Source organism: Homalodisca vitripennis, chromosome 8, assembly GCF_021130785.1.
Source record: "Homalodisca vitripennis isolate AUS2020 chromosome 8, UT_GWSS_2.1, whole genome shotgun sequence".
NCBI classification, from domain to species: Eukaryota; Metazoa; Arthropoda; class Insecta; order Hemiptera; family Cicadellidae; genus Homalodisca; species Homalodisca vitripennis.
In genome coordinates this window covers 102,618,484-102,646,097 of record NC_060214.1, presented here as the reverse complement: position 1 = coordinate 102,646,097, position 27,614 = coordinate 102,618,484, and the positions used below count along the sequence as shown (strand labels likewise).

Below are 27,614 nucleotides of genomic sequence, written 5' to 3'. Positions count from 1 at the left end.
TGCACTGTGAAAAATTTATATACAATTTTTTTGATATACAATATGTTTTACAGATCAATAACTTTCAATGACACTATAATCTTTATCACAAAGCTATTCAGTCTAACTTTATAGGAATTTCTCAAATAAAGTAGTAACCATATTTTTCTACAATAGACATTATACTATAGAAAGCAACACACAAAAATATAATAAAATTTAATAATCATATGATAACATTTAATTGATAGTGATAACATCATTAGTCTTAATAACAATAATTAAAGATTTATAAACTTCAGCAAGTTAAAATTAAAGAAACAAAGAGCTCACTGACAAAACACTTAAAATAAATGTCAATTAGAAAACATATTATGATATAATACACCACAAAACAATTTATTGACAAATTAGACCCTACAAAAAGATACTGTAAAAAAATATTTAATTTCTTTCATGAAAAATGTAAAATGTGAGATTTTTTGCTCATTCTCGTGTGACTAAATGCAATTGTATCAGTTACAATGTGAGTTTAACTCAAAAAAAACTTAACCTAGTTGACTATGATAAAATGCAAAACTTAAAACTACTACAAAATGCCAAATAATGTCAAATTAGAGAGAACGAGAATTGAACCGATTTCTTGGTTCCAGTTTTATACACCATAAAGAAAAACTATTGGGAAAAGTTATCAATTCAGCTGATTTTCAACATTGTCATGTTCAATAACTAAAATAAGCAATAAACGGAAAAGTAAAAAAAAATAAGGCACTAATGGATGGATAAATGGTTGAGCGTTAAAGAAAGAATTCTTTTCAACACTTAAAACTCTACTTCTAAGAAGACATAAATTTAAACTGGCAATAAAATCCATCAGTATCAATTAGATCACTATAAGGCTACATAAAATGGATGGCTTTTAGATCTTATATTTGCAGACAGGTTGTGAGATTCCATTAGACACTCTCGTAACTGCTTAAGCAACTAGCAAAAAGTTGGAAGAGCATAATTTATTGAAGGGAAAATAACTGATCTGACGATTTCTAATTTTGAAGCAACCGGCAAAATTGTACACAGCTTAGACAGACACTTCAGTTTGAATATAACACCTTTGCATATGGATTCTACATGGTAAGAAAAATCGAGTTGGGAGTCAAAAGTGACACCAAGAATCCTTAGAGTACTGCATGCAGTCAAAACCCTACCGTTAAACGAATATTCTATTATTTACACCACTACTCTCAACTGACCATTCAAAGACGAGCTATTTTAGATGCAAAAAAGAACATTTATCAGAGTTCAGTAGAAGGCCATGATCATCAGACCATATCTTAACTCTGTCTAAGTCATTATTGACTTTTTGAACCGCTTCGGCTATCTCAGATGGGCGGAAAGACAACAAAACAGCTGCGAATCGTCAAGCATAAGAATTCAATAAGCAGTGTCTCAACTGATCCTTCAAGTCTGCGGTGTATAAAAGGAAGAGAATCGGTCCCAGGCAGCTGCCCTGGGGAACTCCAACAGATCATAGGAAGAGCAGATGACAGCTGCCCGTTGACCCTAGTCCGCTGGAGTTCGTCCAGACAAATACGATGAGAACCATCCAACTGAAGCTTCACTAAATCTATAAAACTGTAGCTTTGCCAGGAGCAACTCAAAGTTTACCGAGTCAAAGGCCTGCGAGAAATCCAGCGCAGTCATCAAGCTCTCCAAACCTTATCTTTAGCTGAAAAGTTATATCATCAGCCACATTGAGTAGGGCTGAAACAAGTGCTAAACCCTTGCCGAAAACCTGACTGAGACTCCGGCAGCAATCCCTCATGCTCCAAAAAACGAAACTAACTGTTCTGAAACGACTTTTTCCAAAATTTTGGAGATGACAGGTAGGGATTGATAATTGGCCGGAAATTTGAGGTTGAAGAAGGATTCTGGGTTTTTGGAAGAGGAATAACAATGCCCTGCTTCCAGCCTGTTGGAAAAAGTGCCAGTTCTCAACGACACATTAATCAGGTGAGTAATAGAACCAATGCAATAAGGACCAAGACCACGAACCATATTTATAGAGATTCCATCAACGCCAAATGCGGCACTTGTCACGCCATTCATCAACTCCTTGACTTTACCTTCTGACACAGGTGAGAAAAACTAAAGGGAGAACTTATTCCTCTGCATGTATTACTCTTGAAAAATTCGAGTTTATCTGTGCTTACCTTCATGCTACCACCCATAGATGAAAAGTAGTTATTCAAATCTTCAGGCCCAAAAGAATGATTCTTTACTTCTTGTTGGACCGATGACACCACCAGCTTTCAATGTATCCAGAATTTTTTAGGATTTTTTCATATCTAAATGTAGACTAGTTGTCTCCAACTGATTTTTATGTTGTGAAATGGGCGATCCTTGTTGTTCAAATTATATATGTGAACTATTGGATGATAAAAAAAAATAATAGTCTGATGATGAAAGTGACATATCGGCAAATAAAGTGCATTGATGATATTTTCGTTGTTAGATTTGTTGTCAGGTAGTCTGGATGATTATAAAACTGGTGGAATGTGAGTTGGGATGTAAAATTGATAGTGGCCGAGAAAACTATTCATCAATTATCTGATATTCATTTTGGCTAAAGATTTTCATCATTCACCAATATGGATATGCTTAATGCCAAAAAAAAGTTGTACATACTTTACATTTTTATCAAACCACTTTTTTTTGTGCTGTAAATAAGTGTATACATGTTATAATCTTTTTGGTCACTACAAAACTGTGTATATTTTGTACACTTACGGTATCTTACTATCTCAAGTCATGGGAAGAAGGGGACGGGAAAGTTACACGGAGTGAAACTTAGAAAACAAAAACTTCACAATACACATTTTTCAATTTATGTACAAATAAAAAAACAATACTCTAGTAAGTGCATAATATTTGAATTATTTTAAATTTTTCTCTGGTTTTAACAAAAAAAGATATATAACACTTATTACTTAGCATTTAGTACATTTTTAAAAAAATCTAACAATATACTGCGCAAAGACACAAACCAGTGTATATCAATCTTGGAGTTTCTTATTATCAGTCGGAGGGTTTAAATGACTATACTTTAACCCTTAAGTGCTGAGTAAACATAATCGCTCTAACAATAACGCTTTTTTTTTTTCCAACGTTTAGGTGAAACTAAACCATGTGCTTTGGTGATAGTTCCATGGTTGGCTGATGTTGAGTGTAGTAGCAATTAAACAGCACTACTATAGATTTGTAGTAGTTCAAATAAACACTATAGGGGCCAATGTGTATCGTCTTATAGCTGTCTGAGTCGTGTAAGCGAAGTAGCTGTTTGGAATGTGATTTGCACGGGCATAGCAGTTAGAATGCAAAGTAGGGACTGCCCATGTAAACACGAATGTGGCAGTTAAGGGGATTAAGACTCAGCAAAGACTTAAGAGCATTTACTACTTTACGAGCCTGGCTGTGCTGGAAGGGACATTTTGATTATAGCTCCTATACGAACAATGTTAATCCTCATGCACTTTTAAAACCTTATTTCCAGTTGTAAAAACAACTATGCGAGATTTTTCATTATTAATACGCATCCAAATGCTTTTTAGTAAAGTTTTTTTTTAAAGGGTTATTCTGAAAAAATCTCATACTTTTATTACTTTGTTTTGTGTATACTAAAAACCTATACACTTAAAAAAGCATTTGGATATGTATTAAATTTTTTTAAAATGAGAGAAATCTCCCATAATGCTGGAAATCAAAGTTGTAAAAGTCCAAGAGTTTTTAACTTTATTCTTATTAGGGAAAATTCAAGGTCGTTTCATTACAACCTTAAGTCTTATAATGACAGCTAAGGAGCAAAAATAAGTACTACATTGTGCACTGTGAAAAATTTATTAAATACAATTTTTTTGATATACAATATGTTTTACAGATTCAATAACTTTCGAAAGACACTATAATCTTTATCACAAAGCTATTCAGTCTAACTTTATAGGAATTCTCTCAAAATAAAGTAGTAACCATATTTTTCTACAATAAACATTATACTATAGAAAGCAACACACAAAAATATAATAAAATTTAATAATCATATGATAAGCCATTTAATTGATAGTGATAACATCATTAGTCTTAATAACAATAATTAAAGATTTATAAACTTCAGCAAGTTAAAAATTAAAGAAACAAAGAGCTCACTGACAAAACACTTAAAATAAAATGTCAATTAGAAAACATGTTATGATGTAATACCACAAAACAATTTATTGACAAATTAGACCCTACCAAAAAAGATACAGTTTAAAAAAATATATATATAATTTCTTTCATGAAAAAATGTAAAATGTGATTTTTTTGTTCATTCTTTTCGTGTGAGACTAAAGTATCAGTTACAATGTGAGTTTAACTCAAGAAAAAACTTAACCTAGTTGACTATGATAAAATGCAAAACTTAAAACTACTTACAAAATGCCAAATAATGTCAAATTAGAGAGAACGAGAATTGAACCGATTTATTGGTTCCAGTTTTATACAGCATTAAAGAAAAACTATTGGGAAAAGTTATCAATTCAGCTGATTTTCAACATATGTCATGTTCAATAACTAAAAATAAGCAATAAACGGAAAAGTAAAAAAAAATAAGGCACTAATGGATGGATTAAATGGTTGAGCGTTAAAGAAAGAATTCTTTTCAACACTTAAAACTCTACTTCTAAGAAGACATAAATTTAAACTGGCAATAAAATCCATCAGTATCAATTACACATCCACTATAAGGCTACATAAAATGGATGGCTTTTTAGAGTCTTATATTTGCAGACAGGTTGTGAGATTCCATTAGACACTCTCGTAACTGCTTCGGATCGAATGCGCAAGATTACAAGAGAAGGCAACACCGAGTAGCTGAAAAACAAAAGCACACATTATAGTTGGAACTTTACTTAAAAAACCATTCACTTCATTTTTTCATAAAAATTAAAAGCAAACACTCTATAGAACCATCTTTATCCATATACAACAATTCTTCTAATATTATAAGAGTTTACAGAAGACTGGAATTCACTATGTGGCTTAATTTAACAATAATTATTCCAAATTTGAATATTTTATCTTTACTGGTTTATGAAATAAAAAAATATAATCTGAAAAACACGTACAGACATAAAGATGGTAAAACTTAGCATTTCTGACACATGTTTACATAACATTTTGTGTTTTGCCTTGACACGAAGAACATATCATTAAAAGATCTATGGAAAGAACGTAAACAGACTGTGTATTTTGGGTATTCAACTTATGGAATGTACATTTAGGAGTGCCGATTGCCGAACTGTGGTTTAAACGGTTGCAACAAAACACTTGCTATTGCACAATAGCTTTTATACACAAAAAGACTACAAAAACATGTTTGAGCAAAAAGTAATTTGTGTACTGCCGATCAGTTGCTGTTCACAAATAGACGCACCGTACTCTCAACATTGCACTAAAATAAATATAGAAAATAAAAATTATAACTAAAATATTACTTGTTCAAGTACATTAATTTATTAATTTGTTTATCTATCTATATTTTTTCTTAGAGAAAGTACAATAATGTATTACCAATCGATAATTTGCGTACTGCCGATTAGCTGTTGTCCTTGAATAGACTTATTTGGATTCGAGATTCAGCTTCCACACATTCCTAGTTGTAATACTGTGATATCATGAGTTTCCGTATAAGCGTATTTTAAGGATTTCTGATAACATTGAGTGAAAAGAGTAAAAGTATCGGAATCAATCCATCCCTAGTAAAATTTCTAGGGACAATATACAAATTTACGCCTATGTTCCCAGAGCCCAAAAAATCATGCATCACAAATTTGAGACAGAAAAATTGTTTTGGAAATTTTTTTGGTTCTATTAGAAGATTCCCAACTTATTCCAGTTTTTCTTGATACCGTTGCCACCCTGAGTGTACCGCTAGCTCTTACTCTCTACTTCGCTAAAGGAAATACCTGCCTCCCAAATCCAGCTTTGATTGTGTGCTATTACTGTTTATTGCTTCAAAACCATTTTTACTTGAATTTTATCAAGTCATTGAAATTGAAATATTACCTACTTTAATTTAAAAAAGCTGCCTGTAAATGTGTAGAACTTCTACCTATTTTGGAAAGAGTTAAAGAGTTTTAACACATTTCTGGTGAGTAATCATATGAAAAATATCTTTGTTATTGAAAACAAAAGGTTAAAGAAATAAACAGTTAACCACTAATAAATGAGTTTGTAAAAAACAACAACATTTTAACTGATGTTAAATTAATGCAGAAAATGTATTTACAAACTAATCAGAATACGTTAGTATTTACTTGTTTTGCCTCACCATGTCGTAAAAGGAACCATATACACAATACTGATATTACCTGAACGACAGCGATGGCGATTCCTGTTATACCGATGTAGGAGGCGTTGTCTTGGATAATTCCTGCCAGGGCGGTTAAACACGGGGTCTTGTGGAGCTCCGGAGAAGAAGGGGTGCAAGCCATAAGTCCTTTCTGTCCATTGGCTGGTCCACAGCAGGACAATGGCAGAGTCGAATTGTACTGTAGCCAGTCCTTGTAGCTCTGTGTGCCGCAACAAGCAAGCTGGGGGAAAAGAATATAATTTTACATTATTGCTCTGACGGAGGTGATCTTTGAACAATGTGGAAGTGAAAAGAACATAGCTCTTATTTGACTGTTATGAATCTAATCCAGGAGGAAATCCCTAAATTTCAAGATTAGATAAAGAATCCTAGGACTGATCTCAGATTGATGAAATTGGTACTTAGAAGTCCATGAGAATTAAATTGCATTTTATTCTAAGTATAAAAATCATTCTTTAAATTCCTATTTACAATAACCCTTCTACTAAAAATGTCTGATAAATTATAGTACAGTAAAATTCCATTAATCCAGCATCCAATAGGTAATCCGACACGCATGTTGGAAAAATAATATTTTCCTGCACAACATTAAACATCAATCATTTAAATACGCAACAAAGCTTTTCCGTTTGTGTTAGACACAGTGTTTAAACGGGCGTGGGGACGAGGTTAGGTGTCATATTTGGCCGACTTCGGGTGATATCGATTAGGCCATGGCCGTTGGATGTCAGCCTCTGTAACCAGATGCATTTTCATATCAATTCAATGGAGTCTAATAATGGTAGGTCAATTTTACAGTTAATATGTTCAGCACGACTCAAAACGAATGATGTCTCACAACTGCCTTCTGAGATAGGCAAGCAGTGTCTAAAATGCTTGCAGTGACAGTACGGTACAAGGGGTGTGATGAACCGGTATGAACGCACCTTCGACCTTGTTCTGCTCAATTGTGATGCGTAAACTACGCACTGTAAATAAATTATAAAAAAAATAGTTTTTATAGATCCACATATAACTAGTACTACCCGAAGGTTATATTTCAATAATAAAAACATGTTTTACTCTGATTGTTTGTTTATTTATTATGTCTACATTATTTCTCTAATATATATCCAATAATCCAGCATGCCTCAAGTCCTGACCGTGCCAGATTAACAGAAGTTTATTGTAATTAAAAACATTTAGAGTACAATAAAAAGAGTTTTAACTCTTTGAGGACGAGCTGGCGATCAATCACCCGATTTTCTTGTACTTAATTTTGTTTCGCAATCGACCGATATATGTTTTGTACTTAGTATTTGTAAAATATATATAATGTTCAATGTCATAATTTTCAGTAATTTCTCTTACAATATAACTTTTGTCTGTTCGCCAAGATATAAGAACACCTGATTGTATTCAGTTGTACTTGTTTGCTTGTCTCCCTAACTGGACATTCAATTTGCTACTGTTTCTTAATTGACAAACATGATTTATTGTATTATTTGCTTTATAATATTGTGACTATATAATGTCAATAGCAAGGAATTTATTATGGATATTTTTAATTTTTAGACCACAGCATGAAGTAAATTTTACCTATTATTACCTATTAACCCTTTTACTGCCAGACAATTTTGTTACTACACATGCGCCCAACCTGCCAGGCTGTTTCATCATGGGCATGTACCCAAACTGCCAGGCCAATTTTGGACATTTTGCAATGTTTCACATAAAAATTCATAGCTTTGCTATTTATAGTCATTGAAAGCTAAATAATGCTTTGTTTTTTTTCCTCAAGAAATGTAGTATTTAATACAATATCTAAATGTACAATTCAGGAACTTATAATATTTTGAAACAAAATATGTACTTACATTTTTATATAAAATTTTTTTTTTTTTTAGTTTGACTTGAGATTATATTTTGTAAACTTCATTCAATATAAATTAAAGTGTTTTATTTTGAAGCTCAATACTATTTTAAGCAAATTAAAAAAGAAATTATGTAAATATCTTTAAAATTATAGTTTTTATGAGTGTTTTTATGACTTATTACAAACTCACAAAATTTAAAGGCAATCTGAAAAAACCACAACTGTAACAACTGCTTCACTAAGTTATTGTCTTATTCAACTATTCTAAACTGTTGTATTATTCTTTTCAACTTAAAAATAGTTCTTAGAATATTTTCTTAGGCTATTTACAATCATTCTTTGTCATATTTACAAAAGAATCCATGTTAGCAAATTTAGCACGAGTGAAATGGGAAGCACTTAGTGTGCAATCCCTTCTTGCACTTTGTACACTGGTACGTAGACTTTTTCCTCTTACCACCCCCCCGCCTTTGTACTGGCAGCACTACACACACAGCAGTTTTTTCTTTCTTTATTGTCTTCAATTTTTTTCAAAAAACTTGCTTGAATCTGCATCACCACCACCTCGTTGGTTGGAGTACCTCTCGCATTAGGGCCGAGTCTGGTCCATGTCTGCTTTCCTGATCTTGTATCCACTCCCTGCCCATTTCCTCTACAACTGATGCTATAAAATCTAAATGGCTTAAAGGCTTTGTTGTGTTTACTTTATACAGTAAGTATGCATTGAGCATCATTCTACCAAACAAGTTAGGGCTACTTTCTTCCAGAACTTCATATTTTTTCGGTCATCCTGGTACTGGTACAGCAACTGGTCTGCACCATCAACTCCTCCCATAAATGAGTTATATGCTCTTATAATGGAAGGCTTTGTAGAAATATGTACTTTGTTACCTCTTCTCTTGGGATTTTTGTTATGGACTCAGCTTTGCCACTGGTTGATAGTAGTAATACCTGCTTTTTTTGGCTCTTTTTTTCACGTAACCCAGTAGAAATCAGAGGATTTTCTCCTCATGTACTTAGTTTCACCAACTGAAAATTTTGTCTTCATTTGTTCAGGAATGCCTTTTTTCGGTTGTGACGTAGTTGTACCCGTTACATATGTACCTTTCTTGTATAAATATTTTGCCAGTTTAGTAGACGAAAAAAAAAGTTATCTATATAAATGTGGTAACCTTTTTCATAAGATTAGCTTTTTTTTATGAGAGTGTCTACAACTGAAAATCCCAAACCCTCTCCTGGTTATCAAACTCTTGTATTCACCTTCAGCTCTCTGGTAAACAAATAAACTAACACAGTAGTGTGATACTGCTTCGCACAGCATCCACAACTTCACACCCCAGCGATGGTGTTTCTTGGGCATGTATTGTAAAAGTTGTGAATGGGATTTTGTGGCAATCATACTCTCATCCACTGATATATTTTGACCAGGTGTGAAGTGAAGTTTTGAAACACGATTCATGTGATTGACTAAAGGTTTGAACCTAGTACAGGGATCATATCCATTTTCATTTGGTTTTTGGCAGGTTTCTTGTGTCAACAAGGTGGAAAAATTGCAAAATTGCCTGAAAGCGGTTTCTGGTGAACATACGGGAGAACCAGGGAATGATTTGACTTTGAGAGGTCCACACCAATAGGACTCAATACTAGGCATGTTTTTAATTCCCATATTTATCAAAACGATAATAAAGGCATATATTTCTGACGGAGTGACTGATCTCCAGACTTGTGCTCGGCTGTGCCTTTTTAGCTTGTCACGGTTAGCTTCAATAAATTCTCTGGCATACTTATTAGTGTACTGAACTATTATGTCAATTAGAGAAGCCGTGAAAAACATTTTGAAATAAGAGCATGGGGGTGAGTCTTTTTCAGGGCAATGTTTTGGGCCTGGAAGTTTCATGAAAACTAAAAATTTGGTCTGGTCTATGCAAATGATCATTAGCTTCCGTAACCTCAATCCATCCCATTTCATCCTCTGATTCACTAGAAGTGTTTATTTCTTCATTAGGGGGCATTTCTGACTCATTTAGGCCAATAGGATGAGCGGGTAGCCTAGGCCTAGATTGCATATGTTGCCTATTTCTAATTGGGACGTCATTGTCACTGCCATCAGAATCGGAATCAGAAATATACCGACTGAAATTATGGGTTAGCCCTGGTCCACGATTACCTGATGATGTTCCAGCTTCATTGGGATCGAAATCGGGGTCTACATCCGTATCATCAACATCAGAACTGCTGTCTGAAGATGGCCGAGGTTGGAAATGTCACTGACAAAACTGTCACTCAAATAGTCTTCTTCAATAATATTTCTGATAGTTTCCCTCACTTACGGGAGATCGAGACCTCTTCATATTCAATATATTATCACATTACACTCGTAAACAACAAATAAACCACATTAATTACTCTGATTCAAATGTAATACAAACACGATAACCAAAGCTCACTCGGTGACCATGCTGATGTTTGCACTCAGCGCTACTAGCGGCACAAATGCCAACTATACCAGCTGATGTAAATCATCTGTTAATAGAATATTACTTACAACATGTGTTGACGTATTCTGTGCTTCATTCTGAACACAGTAAACACAAATAAAAGACAATTATGTGAACTTCTATATTATTAATTAATTATTTTAACGAACGTCCTGAAAAAAGGACGCTGGCAGTTTAGGCGTAGATTACCGACGTCCGGTTTTTAAGGTCGTTGGCAGTTTAGGTATAGTTTTACAACGTCCTTAAAACAGGACGTTGGCAGTGAAAGGGTTAATAGATAAAAGTATCTTATTACCTATTCCTTATATTTTAATGATAGTTTACAAAATTCTAGATTTTTTTGTATTTGTAGCAAGCAGATTACATAGCAATTGACAAATCTCAGGTCTCCTACATACATTTTTTTATGTTTTAATATATATCACAGATGGCATACCTTAAAAATTTGTAAACAAAACTGGTTGTAAAGTATTCTGCCATCACAATATCAGGACTCAGGCTTGTAATTATAGTAGAGCCTTGCAATAACCAAGCAAAAAAAAGCACAAAAATAGCCCAAAAGCATGTTTGAACCGGAAAGTTGAATAAAAAGCTTGAAATAAATTAAACATAGATGTGTGAATTTACAGATTTTCAGATATTTAGTAAGTAAAATGTAAAAAAGTAAAAATTCTTGAGGCAATTGGTTTGCCATCGTTGAAAAAATTAGCAAAAATATTATGCTTATTCCTGAATACTTATGTTATATAATGAAAGTTGAGTTTTCCTAAAAAAACATCGCCAACAAGATCATACAAAACTGAACTCATAACAAATAATTTTGTGTTGTGATATTTATGATTTTGCTTTTATTGTCTAACTCTTCTTTTAAATGAAGGCTGATTTGTATTTTAAAAAAAAAACCGCTTTACTTCAGAACCACATATTTCCTAACCTGTCCCTGCAGATCATCCCAAAACTGAGCAGCATCTGAAGACGAGTAGTACTTCTTCATCGTTTCGTTGAGACCGTTGGTAACCACTTCAACTGCTTCAGCCTTCAACATGTAGCCTGCCACTCCAATTGCCACCTCGGCTATGAAGATAGCCGACATGAATACACTGAACTGTAAAAAAATGTTTATTGAATGAAAAATAACCCCCACTTCCATGTACCAAGGATATCATTAAGATCTACTCTTAAACTATTTTTTATGTAAATATAATTGATTTAAATGTAAGCTGGTAACATGTTCAATAACTAATGAATAAAATTCTGCCCTCTATATAATTAACCATTAAAGCACAAATTTAAATTACTGTCAAACGCTAAGACATAAAAAAATATATTTTTTAAAATTTCCCAATGCTAATTTTTTTTCATATTCCTTGGTATTACCTTTATAAGAAAAAATTATAAACATGTAATATTACATATTTTTGAGAATTTTATACGCACAAAAAAAAACATTTGAAATTTTGAATAAACTGCATTGCAGGATAATGTACATAGGAACACTCTTTGACAGATTACATTACATTCATACAGGTTATTTATAATAAGTAAATTGTAACTGAAGTTTCTGTATAATTAGTACATAAAAATAAATAAGTTCAGTAAAAGATTTTGAAATGTAATAATATGAAATTCAACACAAACTTATTTATACAATAGCCTGCAAGGGAAATGAAACAAATATTGTAGATATAAACCTTATTTATTTAGAATAAATAAACAGGACTTGTATGGTGAAACTGGTATAAAATACAAAACAAATAATAGAAAAAAAATATTAACACATAATATACCAAAAATGCGCTCAAACTACGTTGTTCGTAGTAACATGATAAAAGTTGGATTAGCCATTATAACAAAAATTTGTACTAAATGTTGATAAAAACAAACTAAAACAATATTAGAATAACAAGGGACTGATTCAAAACACTCTGTTTAACAATATAACCAACATACGACCAACACACACACGTAGTTAAACAGCTGAATGAAACGAACGCGTCTGTAGGCGTATGCCGCGTCACAGGCCATACAAAAAATGGCGGCGATTGCTTTCAAACCGAGTAGATACCGTTACAACGTCCACCAACGGTGACAAAGCGTTTTGTCTAGTCCTGACAGTCGAAAGGAACATTGATCTGTTCTCTTACGGAAGTTTTAACAACTAATTCTTCGCCATTTCAAAAGTAAAGCTTTTGCGTTTGTAGACGTTATCCGCGTTTAAAGCATCGGCAGTTCTGCGTCTATAGGCGTTAACCGCGTTGGAAGGGTTAACTGTAATTGGTAACAGTTAGGAAAGCAAATCATGAGAAACAAAAGACCAATTACAAACAAATTTATTACATTGGAATGGAAATTACTTTTGTGAATTACAAAATGAAGTGTAATTTCTATGGTTGTTCAAGTGATTTATGATGACGTGAAGCTTAAATTGAGAGGTTTATAACAGTTTACAAGGTAGAGTAATAAGTTCCAGAAAATCATTTAAATATGATTACTGAACAAAATTAAAATCTTATAAACCTATTTTCTATCAAAAGATTTTTTCCTGTAACCACATACATGTCCTAACAATAATACACCTTTGGAAAATCTTTTGGGACTAATTTTTGTGAAATTTCTTTAAATTATATTAACACATTTTGTTTGACAACCTAACTGTAAATTTAATTGTGTCCCTCCAAAAGTCATATGAACAGAAAGAAACAGGTCGGTGCGAGGTGGGCAAGTAGGTTGGATACATCAGCCGTTGCTCCTTGTGGTCTGGAGTCAACATTTTTTGGAACCACACACAAACAATTCAATGCATGTTCAAGTGGTCATGAAGGATGGATGTGGACACTGAAATGTGATAAATTACCTCAAATGATTTAATCCGTTGTTACTCTTCTGTTTGCCAGAAAAACTTACAGAAATCATGTTAAATATTTACATGACCTTGAAAAAAACACGGCTGTACTATTTATTAACTTGTTAAAAATAAACTATTTAAACAGTTTCTATGAAACAGTATTATTTTAACTATTCAAAATTACATATATGAACAATATTAACTTTTTACTGCTATGGAACATGCATTTTTACACTGAACTGACTATTGCTGTGAATGTCCTCTTCTCGATTGTCAATACAACACAAACCAAATAGCAGAAAAAAAAGAGTAATATTTTACACAGTTATACCGACTAGCAAAATTATGTATGAGTAAGATTAAGAAGACTTTACATCCTGTTCAGTGCTTCTATCTAGCAGACAACAGTACACCATGTACTGTGAGACCGTCCCATCATAACTTTTTCTTACAGTAAACACTCATCAAAGTATATTAATGGGTTAACAATTCCAGTAACATACTTCTTTATACTACCATTGAAGTAATTTACAAAAGACTACAAAAAATGTAAAATAACAATAGTAATAATATATAGATCAAAGAACAGCAAGACTTACAGTGACAATCATGCAGTGGTTCTCCTGGAGGGAACCGCAGCAACCGAAGAAGGCGACGCAGAAGACAAATATGCCGATGAAAATCAGGAGATTAGCAGCTGTGAAGTAATCGTCACTCAGAACCGGCTTGTAGCTTGCAGTGTCTGACTTGATCATGATCCCCATGGTGATGAGCAGAATGCCAGTCAGCTGGAAATAAATTGTTCTTAATATACACGTTTTTACACAAATATAAACACCGAAATAAAAATGTCTTCCAGAGCAATAATTGTGAAATTGTAAATTTAACACTACTGCTAGCAAAATAGATAAACAGATTTTATCAAGGAGTGAAGTGATTCTAGATATAATCATTAAAAATACACAGTCAGTCTCATCATTTTCATGACGATTAAGTTCCACAGCTATTAAAAGAGACAATTTCAACTTAGCTATTAAGTGTAATACAGTGAAAATGGAATTACTTGCCCATTGCAAGGTTTTTGATCTTCTAAAAATTTTGAAGAAGGCTGTTACAAACTGAAGACTAACATGATATTAACTTTGATTAATCCCTGTAGGTTGCTTTCTAGATAAGGCTGTTGCTTTCTATCTGGAAGAGTTCACTGATTCAATTTCCAAGAAAGTTGTAAAATTTAGTGTATTGAGATAAAACCATTACATTTCAATGCCAGCATTGTTACCAAGTATGCAGAGGCTTAAAATATAATTGAAAAAGGTCCTTCTGATTTACAAGTAGGAATTTTGCAATATATATTAGTAATCAACATGATAAGCTGAATATTAACAATATTAACTATTTGTAGGCAAATAATACTGGAGAATGAAAGTGATGAACAAATCAGTGAACACAGTTTATCTTTATTATAAGCCAAGATAAACTGATTTATTAGTAGTATTATGAGTGGCTCAATAACTAATCTATACCAAGGCTGCCAGTAGAACCTACGCTAGAGTACAACAAAAATCAAAGATATTGATTACATCAGGAAAACCCAATGGATGTCCATGAGTGGTACACCACTAACCACAAATATTGATACAGGCCCTATATTGCGGTTATTTTATAGCAAAATTAAGCTGTAGGCTTCTTTAACTGAGAATAGGAAGTCTATATGAAGTCATATGATTAAGTTTTCATATCAAGGTAAAGAGCTCATTAAAACATTTGGAATATATCTTTGAATCCAGTGCAATCGGTTGTACAGATTGGCTATGAACAGGACAATAGACAAAATTCTTTATTACATATTCATAAGAACAGCAATAGTGTCATGAGTAAAAGTAAATATGGTTATGTTACAGATATGAATGTTCTTGAATCTGTGCATCTCAGGTCATCTTCTTTTGCACTTATGAATTCTTCTAGTGTGTAGACTGGTCTGCTCACGAGGAAGTCATGTAGTCTTCTTTTTAGGGCTGTTCCTTTGAGCTGCTTTATTGATGTTGGTAGAAGGTTCCACAGTTTCCGGCCATTGTAAGATGGACTTTTTCCATCACGATGGTTGGGATGAGGAGGGTTAAGGGGCAGCCCCCTACAGCCTAATGTTTTGGCCCTGAACCTCAATGCCATTTTGTGTGTGTGTGTGTGTGTGTGTGTGTGTGTATGGATTTTATTGGTTAAGGTTTGTTTGATTGTTAACACACCCTCCTGACCATTGCCTTTCTGTTTTTGTTTTTTCAGATAACAGCCGTGACACCCCACAAAATGTTGACATTGATTTTCTCAGTCACCTTTGCTGGTGCGGGTGATGTGTTGTCTGTGCAGTGAGATCTCTTGGGTTAATTCTTTCCGGTCTGGACTTCATGCTGTTGGTGTACCAGTCAGGCATTACCTGAATTTTAGAGTAGCAGTACATTGCCATACTTTTTAAATTTTAAGTTTTTGTGCATATTTATGTAATAGAGTTTTTTGTGACACCTGGAGAAGAAGGTAGATTTCAATCCTCGAAACATAGTGTTAGCTTTCTGTAACCTATAATGATGGAAAATTTCCAAAATCCTATTATCCTTTCAAATGATACATTTTAAATAAGAAACTTAAATGAGGCATACTGAGAAGTTAATAAAACCCAGATTCAAATTGCCGAATTCTACACATTTATTGCCCTTTTGATTTGTAAAATTTTGATAAGGGCACTTCTACAAATCTTCATATCTTTGAAGGTGTTACTGTGAACGCCAAGTACCACAATATTACTTAATTCCAATAAGGTCCGGTCTCATAACACCATTATAACCTGATCTTCACATAACCCATTCTCCTCCATGTAGCCACCAATCCCAGTAAAAATATACATAGACCAAGTTTAAATCAATATAACAATAATGAAGTAATTTCATTAATATATTAAGTTTAATTGTTCATAATAACAATATTTAATTATCAAATGCACTGGAATAAAAAAAATGTAAAAAACTAAACTGAAAAAGAACAACAGTAGGTAAGATCATTCACCTCCAAAAGCTGTCAGACCTGCTGGATGAGTTACGTAACATGGACAAACCTTGCTATACGAGGCAAACAGGTCACTTTACATATACCTACTAGAACTCATGTTCAACTTAGATATTTAACTATATATTCTCAGATAAATTGTTAAAGATGGAGCTTGAATTGGCTACTGTTAACTTACTGTATTTGCATTCAAACACATAAACCAATATTTAAAACTTTTATTTTTGTGAGGCCTTTTGATAGCAAGGCTATCTTCGTCAGACACATCACATAAGATAAATTACTAAACAAATTACTAATTTGATAGATTTAGTATTTAAAACATAATTATTCATGTTTTCTCATCCACTTGTTTTTGATTCTGGTTAAAAATTATTACTACAACAGATGGTTAAAGCAAAATCCTTCAGTTTGATTTCAACATGTACCTTGCAGATCTAACTAGTGTATTTAAATATAAAATTATTTTCAACTCCTTCATGAGTATCAAGACTGGTTTGTGCTATAACACTAATGAGTGAAAATTAGAATACCAATTACCACCTTTTAATGGCAAACCCACATGCCATATGGTTTAACATTTGAATTTTACTCCCCACTTTTCCAACCCTGTCATTCCTGAATGGTAGTTGTTGTAATTGTAAGTATTCAAGTATTAGTGTACTAATACTTGAATACTTTTAACAATTGCTTACATGAAACAATTCTGAAAAATATTAATTCACTGTCTTTCTGCTACCAAACAACCCCTCCCCCGGACATCCAAAAGTGATGAGTGTTATTAAATACTTCACAAATATTGCTTGAAAAAATATTTGAGCAAATCGTGATTGTTCTCATATGGTAAAAATATTAAATCTTAGATCCATACCATTTTACTTAATATGTTAACAGTTTAGTTTTGCCTAGTTTAATATATGACTACCTAAGATTTTCAATAGATGTTTTGCATTTTCACCAATAAAGTTTCTCAAAATTTAAAATAACAATATATATTGTCAATAAATAATGCAGGCTTTGTAAATACAATAATTTCCAAAACTTCTATCCGATTAAAAACTAAACTTGGTACATTAAAACATACTTTGGTATAGAGACAGTACTTCCAATTTGACTTCAGTGAGTCTTTCAACCAATTAAAATACGACAACCATTTACATTTGTGCAAAATATTTCTTACGTAATTCACAAAACAGACAAAAATTACACATTTCTTAAGAAAGTTCAAGCAATGCCAAGAAACGTAATAGTAACTAGTTTTTAAGATCTGTTAAGGTTTCATAATTGTGAATGTTCAAAATTAGGAAAATGAATTATTAAATGTAAATTCTTTTGCTGTGGAGCAAAACGGAAAAGAATTTTAGAAAGGTCTGAAGGTCATTTAGAACAATATTTTTTAATTTCTATTGATTCCAACAAACTCGAGTTCACGTTTTTAGAAAGAATTTTACATGCTTGTAATGATGTAAGGTTTGAAGATGATGGAGTTTCTAAATTTGCATAACTGTTACAAATACATTAACATTAAAAACACAATGTTGTGCAAATCAACTTACTAAACTAATATTACTGTAAAATTTATACTGTCATAAATGTACTCAGGGTTTAAGCTGCGATCCCAATTGTCACATTTTGCGAGAAGACCCGAGTGACGCTGTTTAGAAAAGTTTTCGTTAAATTGCGACGGAAGCGGAAAATAACAAATAGACGTTAAAAGTACATCGGATTTGGAAAATCAATTTAGTGTTAAAACTACTGTTTTCAATGATTTTATAAGATAAAATATTAGACACCACGATGCACCATTGGTTGACGAACCGTCTAGTTGGAAAGTACCTGACTACTATGGTATAAAAAAGTATAGATACCCGAGTCTGAATGTTAACCACTAACTAACTAATAGAGCTGAAATTGCAGGAGTTAAATTAAAATTTTGTTTCTTTATTTGTGAGTCTAGACATATAAATCAAATTATTTACAAACAATAACCAAGTTTTGTGTCTGTAAGAATACAAAAGTACTGGTTATTGAAGCTTTACTACTAAACTGTAATTTTGAAAACAAATTTACATTTATTAGAAAACCTTCCATTGGAGGTTCAAAACTTGTATGAGAAAAGATTATAGGAAATGGTCAAATATATTAAAACAGTATTAAATTTATTACGGTTTTCTCTTGCAATCAATGACGTAAGCGGGTCGCACACGATGTGAGAGTAGTGTCTAACGAACGAAAACAAACATTTTACCCTTTATTATGAAAGTACCCTCTGAAGGTTTCATAATCAAGGGTTATTCGCCTTGACATCTATTAGTAATGGAGATTTTTGATGTTATGCTACAGTCAGATTTTATCTGGAATTAGAGATATTCGTAAGAGGTTATGTATTACCAATTTAAGCATCTAATAGACAGGAATCCATTTCAATTAGGTTTAAACACTGATCTTTATTAAACAAGGAAGGCTACTGATTTAGATAGATTGGTTTGCTAGGTCCTGATTAGTTTTCTAAAGATAATCCAAATTTCAAAAGTAACTTGTTTATGAAAAAAATCACTATACTAATTAATTTTAATTTGTATTTTATATTGAGAGAAAGAAGATTTTTAATTGTTTATGTGTATTTTTTACAATAAAGTTATAATGTTATTTGTAACTAATTGTTTTTAATCAAAACTCTTCATAAAAAATATTATCTTTTAACTATTGAGGTTCTAAATATTTTAAGAACATTATTTTTAATCAAGTAAATATTGGTTCTGGAGGCTAAAACATTAGAGAAATTCAAACTGCTGTTTGAAACTTCTTATCACAAGTGTACACTCATACAATGGATGAGTAATTGTTCTGATAACAAAGCAGTTAATTAAAGCATGAGTAACCAGATATAATTATTACCACGTTACATTTTCTTATATTGTGTTGTATTCGTCTTATTCATGAACTTATCTTTCTGGTGGCATAGTCAAGTAATTTTAAAAAGAGGGTTAAACTGACTCAGGGTGTCAGTGATTTGAATTACTTGGGGGGGGGGGGGGGGGAATTCAAATCACACTGAAACTTTAACTTTCAAACTTGAGGTCCCCAATTCTCTTCCCATACAGAGGGGGGGGGGGCAAGTTTTAATGTTAAAGTTTCAATGTACACGTTTTTATATTCCAGTCTCTTTGTTCCTACTATGGAGTAAGTCATCCATGAAAAAGATGTGCTCATGGCACCAACAGTAGAGATATGCCAAAAGAACTGGAACTAGTTCCTTCGGAATATTACATGTTAGCGAAGTGTACTCCAGATTCCAGGAGTCAGGTCGGTAAATATTAAGATTAGCGACTACCGCTCCAATCGCCGTAATTTTTTGTATACTAACACAGGTTAACGTAATTTCACCGAAAAAAATAGTCCCGATTATCGCTAACATATAAAAACCAGTTTTTCGGCAGTACAATGTTGGCAATACAAAACACATAAATAATAAGATTTTCGACTATCAAACTAAAAACAATGGCCGACCATGGTCATTTTGATGAGTTGACAGTAGTCACGTGACAAACAGGAAAATTTCCGCTTTGCGCTGCTTGCTCTTTTAGAAAAAAAAATTAACTCGAGCTTGCAAAGTCCAAGCCCAGATCACGCCATGACTGCTTACACACACAAAACTCAGACAGAACTAACGCAGGTTTCATTACAGGCAAAAGATAAGCGGCACGCGTTTATCACTGATAAGATAAGACGAGTATATACTAGAAGTAGTACCTGGACTACTGCCCTACAAACTAATAACACCAAAAACGAATAAATGCACTGTCAGTCAGGTTTTTTTTAAATTTTATTTTGGGGGGGGGAGAAAACGGCTACGGCGATAATCGGGACTATTTTTTTCGGTGAAATTACGTTAACCTGTGTTAGTATGCAAAAAATGACGGCGATCGGAGCGGTAGTCGCTGATCTTAAGATTTACCGTCAGGTCAGACAGTGTCAAATACCAGACGCAGCAATAGGTGAACTAGAGCTAAATTCAACATTCACATTGAACATTCAACATTCCTACCATAGCTACGTTATGTATAGATTTAAAATGAGTTAGTAATAATTACTATTTACAATTTTATTTAACTCTTAATAGTTCAGATTTTAAAGTGAGAGCACCACACTCTAAGCAAATACTGTGCATACTACAGTGTCCATATGGCTACACTGTTACTGGTCAATTTTCAAAAATATATACCGTAGGATTAGATTTTCAATTTATGTTTAATCATGATTTATTCATACAGAACCTTTTTTTAGTATTCCAATTTATGTTTGATCATGATTTATTCATACAAAGCCTTTTATAGTATTCCGTAAAAGGCTTGTTATTCTTAGTACAACTCTTATATTTTACTTAAGAACTGTCGACTTCTTAAAAGCTTAAGAAGTTTTTGAAACAAAATTGTGTGTCACTCAATAAAATTTGTCTAATATTCTATTGCAAGTTTGAGTATTTGATTTTTACCACAGTTATTACAAAGAAACTTTAAACCTGACAGGTCAATGTTTTGTAAGATTACATAAAACAATTCAGTAAACAAAGATATCAGTAAGTATGGACAGGCCCCTGATAGCTGATTGCTCAATCCACAAATGACGATGTTGTTCTTTGTTGCAGAAGTGAACCTGTTAACTTATTTAAGACACTGACTCAACATTATTAAGACAGCTAATTTACTAGACAATAATGGACATGATTTAATTTTGTTTTTTAACTAAAAATATTTTTCTTACATGATATATGACAAAATTCACTATTACTTATTCTTCCATTTAAAATAAGTTATTTAAAAAAATACATAATAGGTAATCTGCTGTATCCTGCATACTTCATCAATCCTTCCTATAAGCTTTGGTCTATTATATTAACATGATCGCTGCGTTGTTGAATTTCGTGGTTGTTCTCATATTGAGACGTCAATCACCGGTGACTCATGAAGATGATGGTCTTTGTCATCTGATAGTTTAGTCAAGGTCAACATTAGAGAGTTCTAGATAAAATTGGGGAACTACCAGATTGTGTTCTGTTAAGGTATGGTGTTTACTTTTTCAACTGTCATAAGTAATTCGTGACTCATGCAGCACACTATTCATATTCAATTTGACCAAAGTTTAATTATTAAATAAAGCTCCAAAACATGATGAAGATCCACCCTGTATATTGGAGAGCGATGCAATAATGTAGCATCATACGTAATAATTCTCTTTATTGTAGTAATTATAAAATATACTTCTCGCCAATTAAATTGAAAAAAAAAAAAAACTGTTTCAATATATGTTTTCTCAAAATAAGAGAGGATAAATCTTGGTTCAAAAACACTATTGTTTTTTCAATATTTCTATATAATTATATGTCATCATTTCTATTTCACTGAGATATCTTATTCACTATGGAAGGAACATGAATTAGAAATGGGTACTTGGTATTATCCGGAGGCCACTATTTTTGGAAGAGATTTTCTTATCCGAGACATAAAAAACTACATTATTAGAAAGAACAGACTTTATCTGACTTACTGTGAAAATAACATGTCATTATTACCATTGGTTCTTGTTTTTTGCCTCCCAAAAAGAAGCGATGTTGGCGAGATGGAGGCCACTCTTTCCCTATCTACTATTTGTTATTAGCCCTTTTCTTCTTCTTCATCTATGGGGAGGCCTGTTGCCACGCACTTAAGCCTGAAGGGCCTTTTGCACAGTTTTCAGGACATTATGCAAATTACGCATAAGTACCAACATCCGGATTATGTGATGTTTTGTTTGGTATTTTTAGTGTTATACTAACTAATGATGAAACGGGCTGGATGAGTGAAAATAAACTTAAGAGAATAGTTGAAGAATATTTGCATGATATAACTTAATAAGTCAAGTTTCTGATTTAGTTAATGGATTGTGAAGACGGTGAGGCAATCGACAAGGACAGTACTACCTCTTTTGACGACACATGATGATCCCGATCAAGGTCGTAGCAATACTAAAGATAGACTAAAGACACATCTCTTATCATGAGGGTCACAGCACAATTTTATTTTCCAAGAACAAGTGACTGGCCTAAAAATTAGTTCTCATAAGATTTCCTCTCTCATTGACTATTTTTAAAATTCCTCTTCAACAAATTTTCGTAAAATATACAAATAGAGCTGCTGAAACTTTTAATGCTAATAATCAAGGTTCAATGGGGCTGGTGAATGGAGGACCAGTAACAGCTACAGAAATTCGGGATTAGCAGTCCTCATAAATAAGCGCCTAAGAAAAAAACCTGATATATATGCATACTGTCATTCAGCTGGCTGCCAATGTACAAATTGGTTGATCGTTATGTTCAACCGAAATTGTTTCCAGACCATACTGCAGTTTTTTCATATGGTTGATTCCAGTAGGCTACCAAACCTCAAAGAGCCTGTTTATGACCCTTGTGCAAGATTTGATCCACTGATTGAACATTTCAATAAAGTTTCTAAATTTTATTATTCTCCTGGCCAATCGGGGAGCCTAATCTAGGAGACTGGAGGGAATCAGTGTTTTTGGATGGAGGGTTTTTGAATCTGTACAAGCTAAATTCCAGCTCAGATCACGTGAGAAAGGCTAAACCGAAATGCCCCTGGCCATCAGGCGTCACCCCGTACTGCTGGCTAAACAAGAAAAATATCCTTGAGTAGTATCTAAATTCGAGCTCAGATCACGTGAGTGCCGCTTTCCACCCTACCAAAAATTCTTTAATCATAATCCAACATTAGAAAAGCAACCAGCCAACACAAGAATTAAAGTAATAACATTTCCAACATAATTTTATTAAAATTACAAATGAATGAAATAATAAAGAAAGAAAAATAATAGCAACTTACAAAATATTTAATTAAACAACAAAATATCTATGTACCTTAGCTAAAGGACAATGGCTGCCACATCTGTCACACAATAACAATCTGTTCTAAACTCCTGTGTTTAACAAAAACTGAAAAATTTGCTAATTCTTCATTGTACCGCTGTCAAACAACTTAAGTAAACACCCTTTACACTTGTTTATCACTGATTCAATCACTACATCACTCATCAAAAATAATTCCTTTGTTTTTGGCAAACCACAAAAACATTACTGTACTTTGAAAAGACGCCAACACAAAATGGCTAAAATGGCAACATGAAAACACAAAGCATAACTTCTTTATTTTGGAATGTACAACACAGTACGTCTGACCAACCACGAAATAGCTAAAAGTAAACAATCAATAACGAGATACACAACGTAGATGCGCACTGGTAGAAAATTCAAAATTGTCAAGAAACAGGAGCAGAGGAATAAACGTTAACGTAGAGGTAGAAATTGTTGCAAATATACTCGCACCTCTGAAATTTCTTCTGTTTTGTTGGCCTGTATTGATGCTGATTATCCTTTCCACCTCTTTAGCTCATCATCTCCCCCACCCAGAAACCACGATTCCCCGGTCCCCTAGATTGTTGGACTATTCAAGATATAACCTAAAATGTCTAACCTAAAAGTTGAAACATATTATTAGTTATTGTGCAATTATAATCGCGTTCACCTAAAAATTCTTTTTGCGTATGAAAACATACTATTTTACGAAATTGATAAAAGTGATTTTAGATCGTTATAGCTGACGTAGCTAAAGTAATTGGCAACCTTATAGTAAGAGTAAGAATGGTTTATTTTGATTATACAGGAAAAATTATAGAAATTATAATGTTAAGGGCCGACCTGGCAAATCGCGAATTTGATGTTATCAACATATTCTGCTCATTCTCCTAAACAAAAATATATATGGTTTTAGGGGGTATATTCATAAATAGTTTTAAGTTTTTAATGTTTTAATGTCCTGTTTGTGTGATGTGTCTGGATATCTGTAAATATTATCTACGGCTGGGACTGATAGCGTGTCTGTTATCTGAGTGCTCCAGAGCAGAAGTCAGTGCTTCACAAGATATCGTGTACTGTAGGTTGGATCGAGTGAGTGCGTGACTATCATGGATCAACCCACTAGTACGACGAATCGTAGTGAATTGTGTGTTTTCTCAGGCATATTAAGAGTTTACGTTTTGACCGACAGGAGATTTAATAGAACATGGAATTTTTAATAATGGGTAAATTTGTTCGTCATGCGTTCGTGTATGGTTTTTAAACTGAGAGATTTTGATGTTTCGTTGTGGCAGAAAAATTCGTAAAAGTAGTAAACAAGTTTTGAATGTCATAATTTAAAAAAATTGGCACGGGTAGGTTCCTTTTTTGAAAGAACACGCCTAGACATAGACACATATTTTGGTTTGGTGACCACATGGTGCATTTGAAACCAGCGAGACCGCAGTATATTTTGTTGGAGTTTGGCGTTCTGCACATTCTGTGGAACACACTAATGGTTAAGTGTTCTTTATTAATGTCCATTTATATATTTATATTAGAGGTTTTCATGATATATTAAGTTTTTTACACTGAACATAATTGCCCTTGCATTACAATTCAATTTATATTTCTGATCAGCCCCTCTAGAATTTGATATTTTACTGATAGGTACTATCTCGAGGGATGTTTTTCTTTCGTTGACATCAGCGCGGGGCAGTAACGAAGGTGCTGCTGCAGCCTGTGCTGATGGCCGGAGGCACTCGTCTCAACCCGATAACAACTAATTAGTTTGTAGCTCGAAATTAAGAAACACGTTGTTCATATGGATCAAAGTTCTGCTCATTTCAGTATTATTTTTATTTTTCATTTACGTTTGAATAGATGGTGCTGCATCCGATGACGTCATCACAAGGTTGAATCACCGTCACAGAAGTGAGGAGTTTGAAATTTTTTTTAAAATTCTGGCACTACAAGGATTAGGCTATATTGAGTGTTTTAGGAGGAATTTGCCATACTGCACGAGCTTATTCCTCTCATCAAAATAATGAAAAAAGTTCATATAATTTAAACTGAGTTTATTAATTAGATAAGTTTTAAGTAAAATGAGCTGAAAAATCATAAAACTTATCCCAGAACTCTCCAATAGTTTAGGATAAAATCGGGGTAGGTAAAAAAGGTTAGTCGAAAACACACTTTTTTGCATTTAGATTACAATAAATCTGTTATATTGCCTATAAAGAAAACTGTTCAATAAAATTTGTAGAAAGTTTTATTCTGAAAAAAATAATGTAAATTAAGTCAATAAAAAACGTAATAGTTTTATTTTTTGATATTATACAAGCGGATTTGTATTAGTTTCAATATGGTGTTCTTCAGCCGAGCGCAAGTCGGCGACATTCAGTCAGTCAGCTGCCTTAGCATTTGATGGCAATTGCGAGCCAACTTGCTTGTCTGAGGCAGTAAAAGGGTTAAAAATACAATTTTAGAAATCAGAATGGTAGGTTCAATATTTTATCTAAGTACTGCTGGTCACAACTTGCACAAGATTATAAAATCATGTAACAACTATCCAACATAAAACTGAATAACTTCATTATTATAACAAATATCCAACAAACAGTTTTGTCTTGCCTTGCAGCTATACTTTAGTCTATCCATTTGTTATGTCTATACCACATAGTTGTATCTGTGGTTATGTACAATGAGGCTGAATAACATTAATTAAATCAATACATTAACAATTAAAAATCATTCCAATTTGTTATATAAATCCCACTATAGCAGTTTGACACGTCTTTCCTTATCAGGCAAATGGTTGTGCAACATACAAACAACTTCTCCCTACACAAAGATACAGAATTATTACAAAACAACCTCTTAATACTTACCACAAATACAAAATTGAAGATGAAGAGGAGATACTTCATAATTTTACTGCTAACGGTCAACATTTTGGTATGTTGTAGTCAAATTCAGGCACCAAACAATCCGACACAATGTGAAACACTCCCCGATATCCAAGAGTCAAGAGTAAAGACGGAATAGAAATGAAGGAACTGCAACCAACAGTAACGGACTAATCAAGTTTCAAGATCGAAAATACCGAGAACACAACGAAGCAACGTTGGCAGTCAATGATTCACAGACCAGCTGAGATGAGAGCTGTTGGTGACGTCACACTGCACGTGATATAACCAACGAACTATAATTCGATGGATATAACCGAGTAGACAGGGCGGGGCGTCATGGAGGAGACCGTTTCCGTTTCCTTGACACCTGTCACGCAGTATGCCCCTCCAGTCCAGTCAAACTCAAGAGTCAACGTAGATATGATTTTAGTGAATTTAGGTCTCGGGTTCATAATATTCTTTACTACTTATTAGTAAACAATAATACTCTGAAATTTCAGAAATAATTCAACTCTATTACAAACTAATGGTTGTGGGTTGGTTTGAATTGCTTAAGTATAAAATAAGCTAAAAAATAATTTTTTAAAATTAAATCTAGATTTTAATGGTGAATTAATGCCAAAACTGTTAATTTAATTTTACTAATAAAGTTAGGACCCATGCATCTTCTACATAAAAATAATTTATATTTTCAAACCCACAGTTACCATATACCAATATTATGTAATTGTAACAATTTTCTAACCATGCAGCATTCCTGACATTTTTTGGAATGGAACGTTTTTCAATCATTCATGAAGGGTCAGAATCGTAATATTTTCTCTATGTCTATGTAAAATATACTATTTTTTGTACTTATATACCATTATTTTATCTGTGACTTAAAAGACAAAGCTCTAACCAACTAATTAGTTATCCATGTAAAATCTGTTAAAGTGTACTTAGAATTTTCATGTTGGCCATGTAAGATTTTTAAAATGACACCCTACTGGCACTACAAATTAAAAATATCAAATGTGCTTTCAGTCTGTTTTCCAAACCACGCCATGTGAAAGTCTCTGCTGCCATAAAAGCTTCATAATGTGTCTCATAAAAATTAAAAAGTAATCAAGCAAATACTGTATTCCTTTCGCACACGTCTTGGGATGGCAAGTTCTTCTTGTTTTCTACAGTCTGTAC

General features: G+C 33.1%; 1 protein-coding gene across 2 annotated transcripts; it reads right to left on the bottom strand.

Annotated features, from left to right (window-relative positions):
* Positions 1-26,665, bottom strand: LOC124367811 (CD63 antigen-like). 2 transcript variants are annotated; one of them, XM_046824938.1, is made up of 6 exons: positions 26,415-26,665; positions 14,183-14,371; positions 11,673-11,843; positions 6,384-6,605; positions 4,795-4,884; positions 1-911 (listed from the first exon to the last, which is right to left on the bottom strand). In XM_046824938.1, exons 1-5 carry the CDS (start codon positions 26,475-26,477, stop codon positions 4,819-4,821), a joined length of 711 nt encoding a protein of 236 aa, XP_046680894.1. In that variant the 5' UTR covers positions 26,478-26,665; the 3' UTR covers positions 1-911; positions 4,795-4,818. The 2 variants fall into 2 exon arrangements, with proteins under 2 accessions (XP_046680894.1, XP_046680893.1); XM_046824937.1 differs by lacking the exon at positions 1-911 and having other exon boundaries at positions 4,722-4,884; positions 26,415-26,664.
* Between the last annotated feature and the right edge of the window lie 949 nt (positions 26,666-27,614).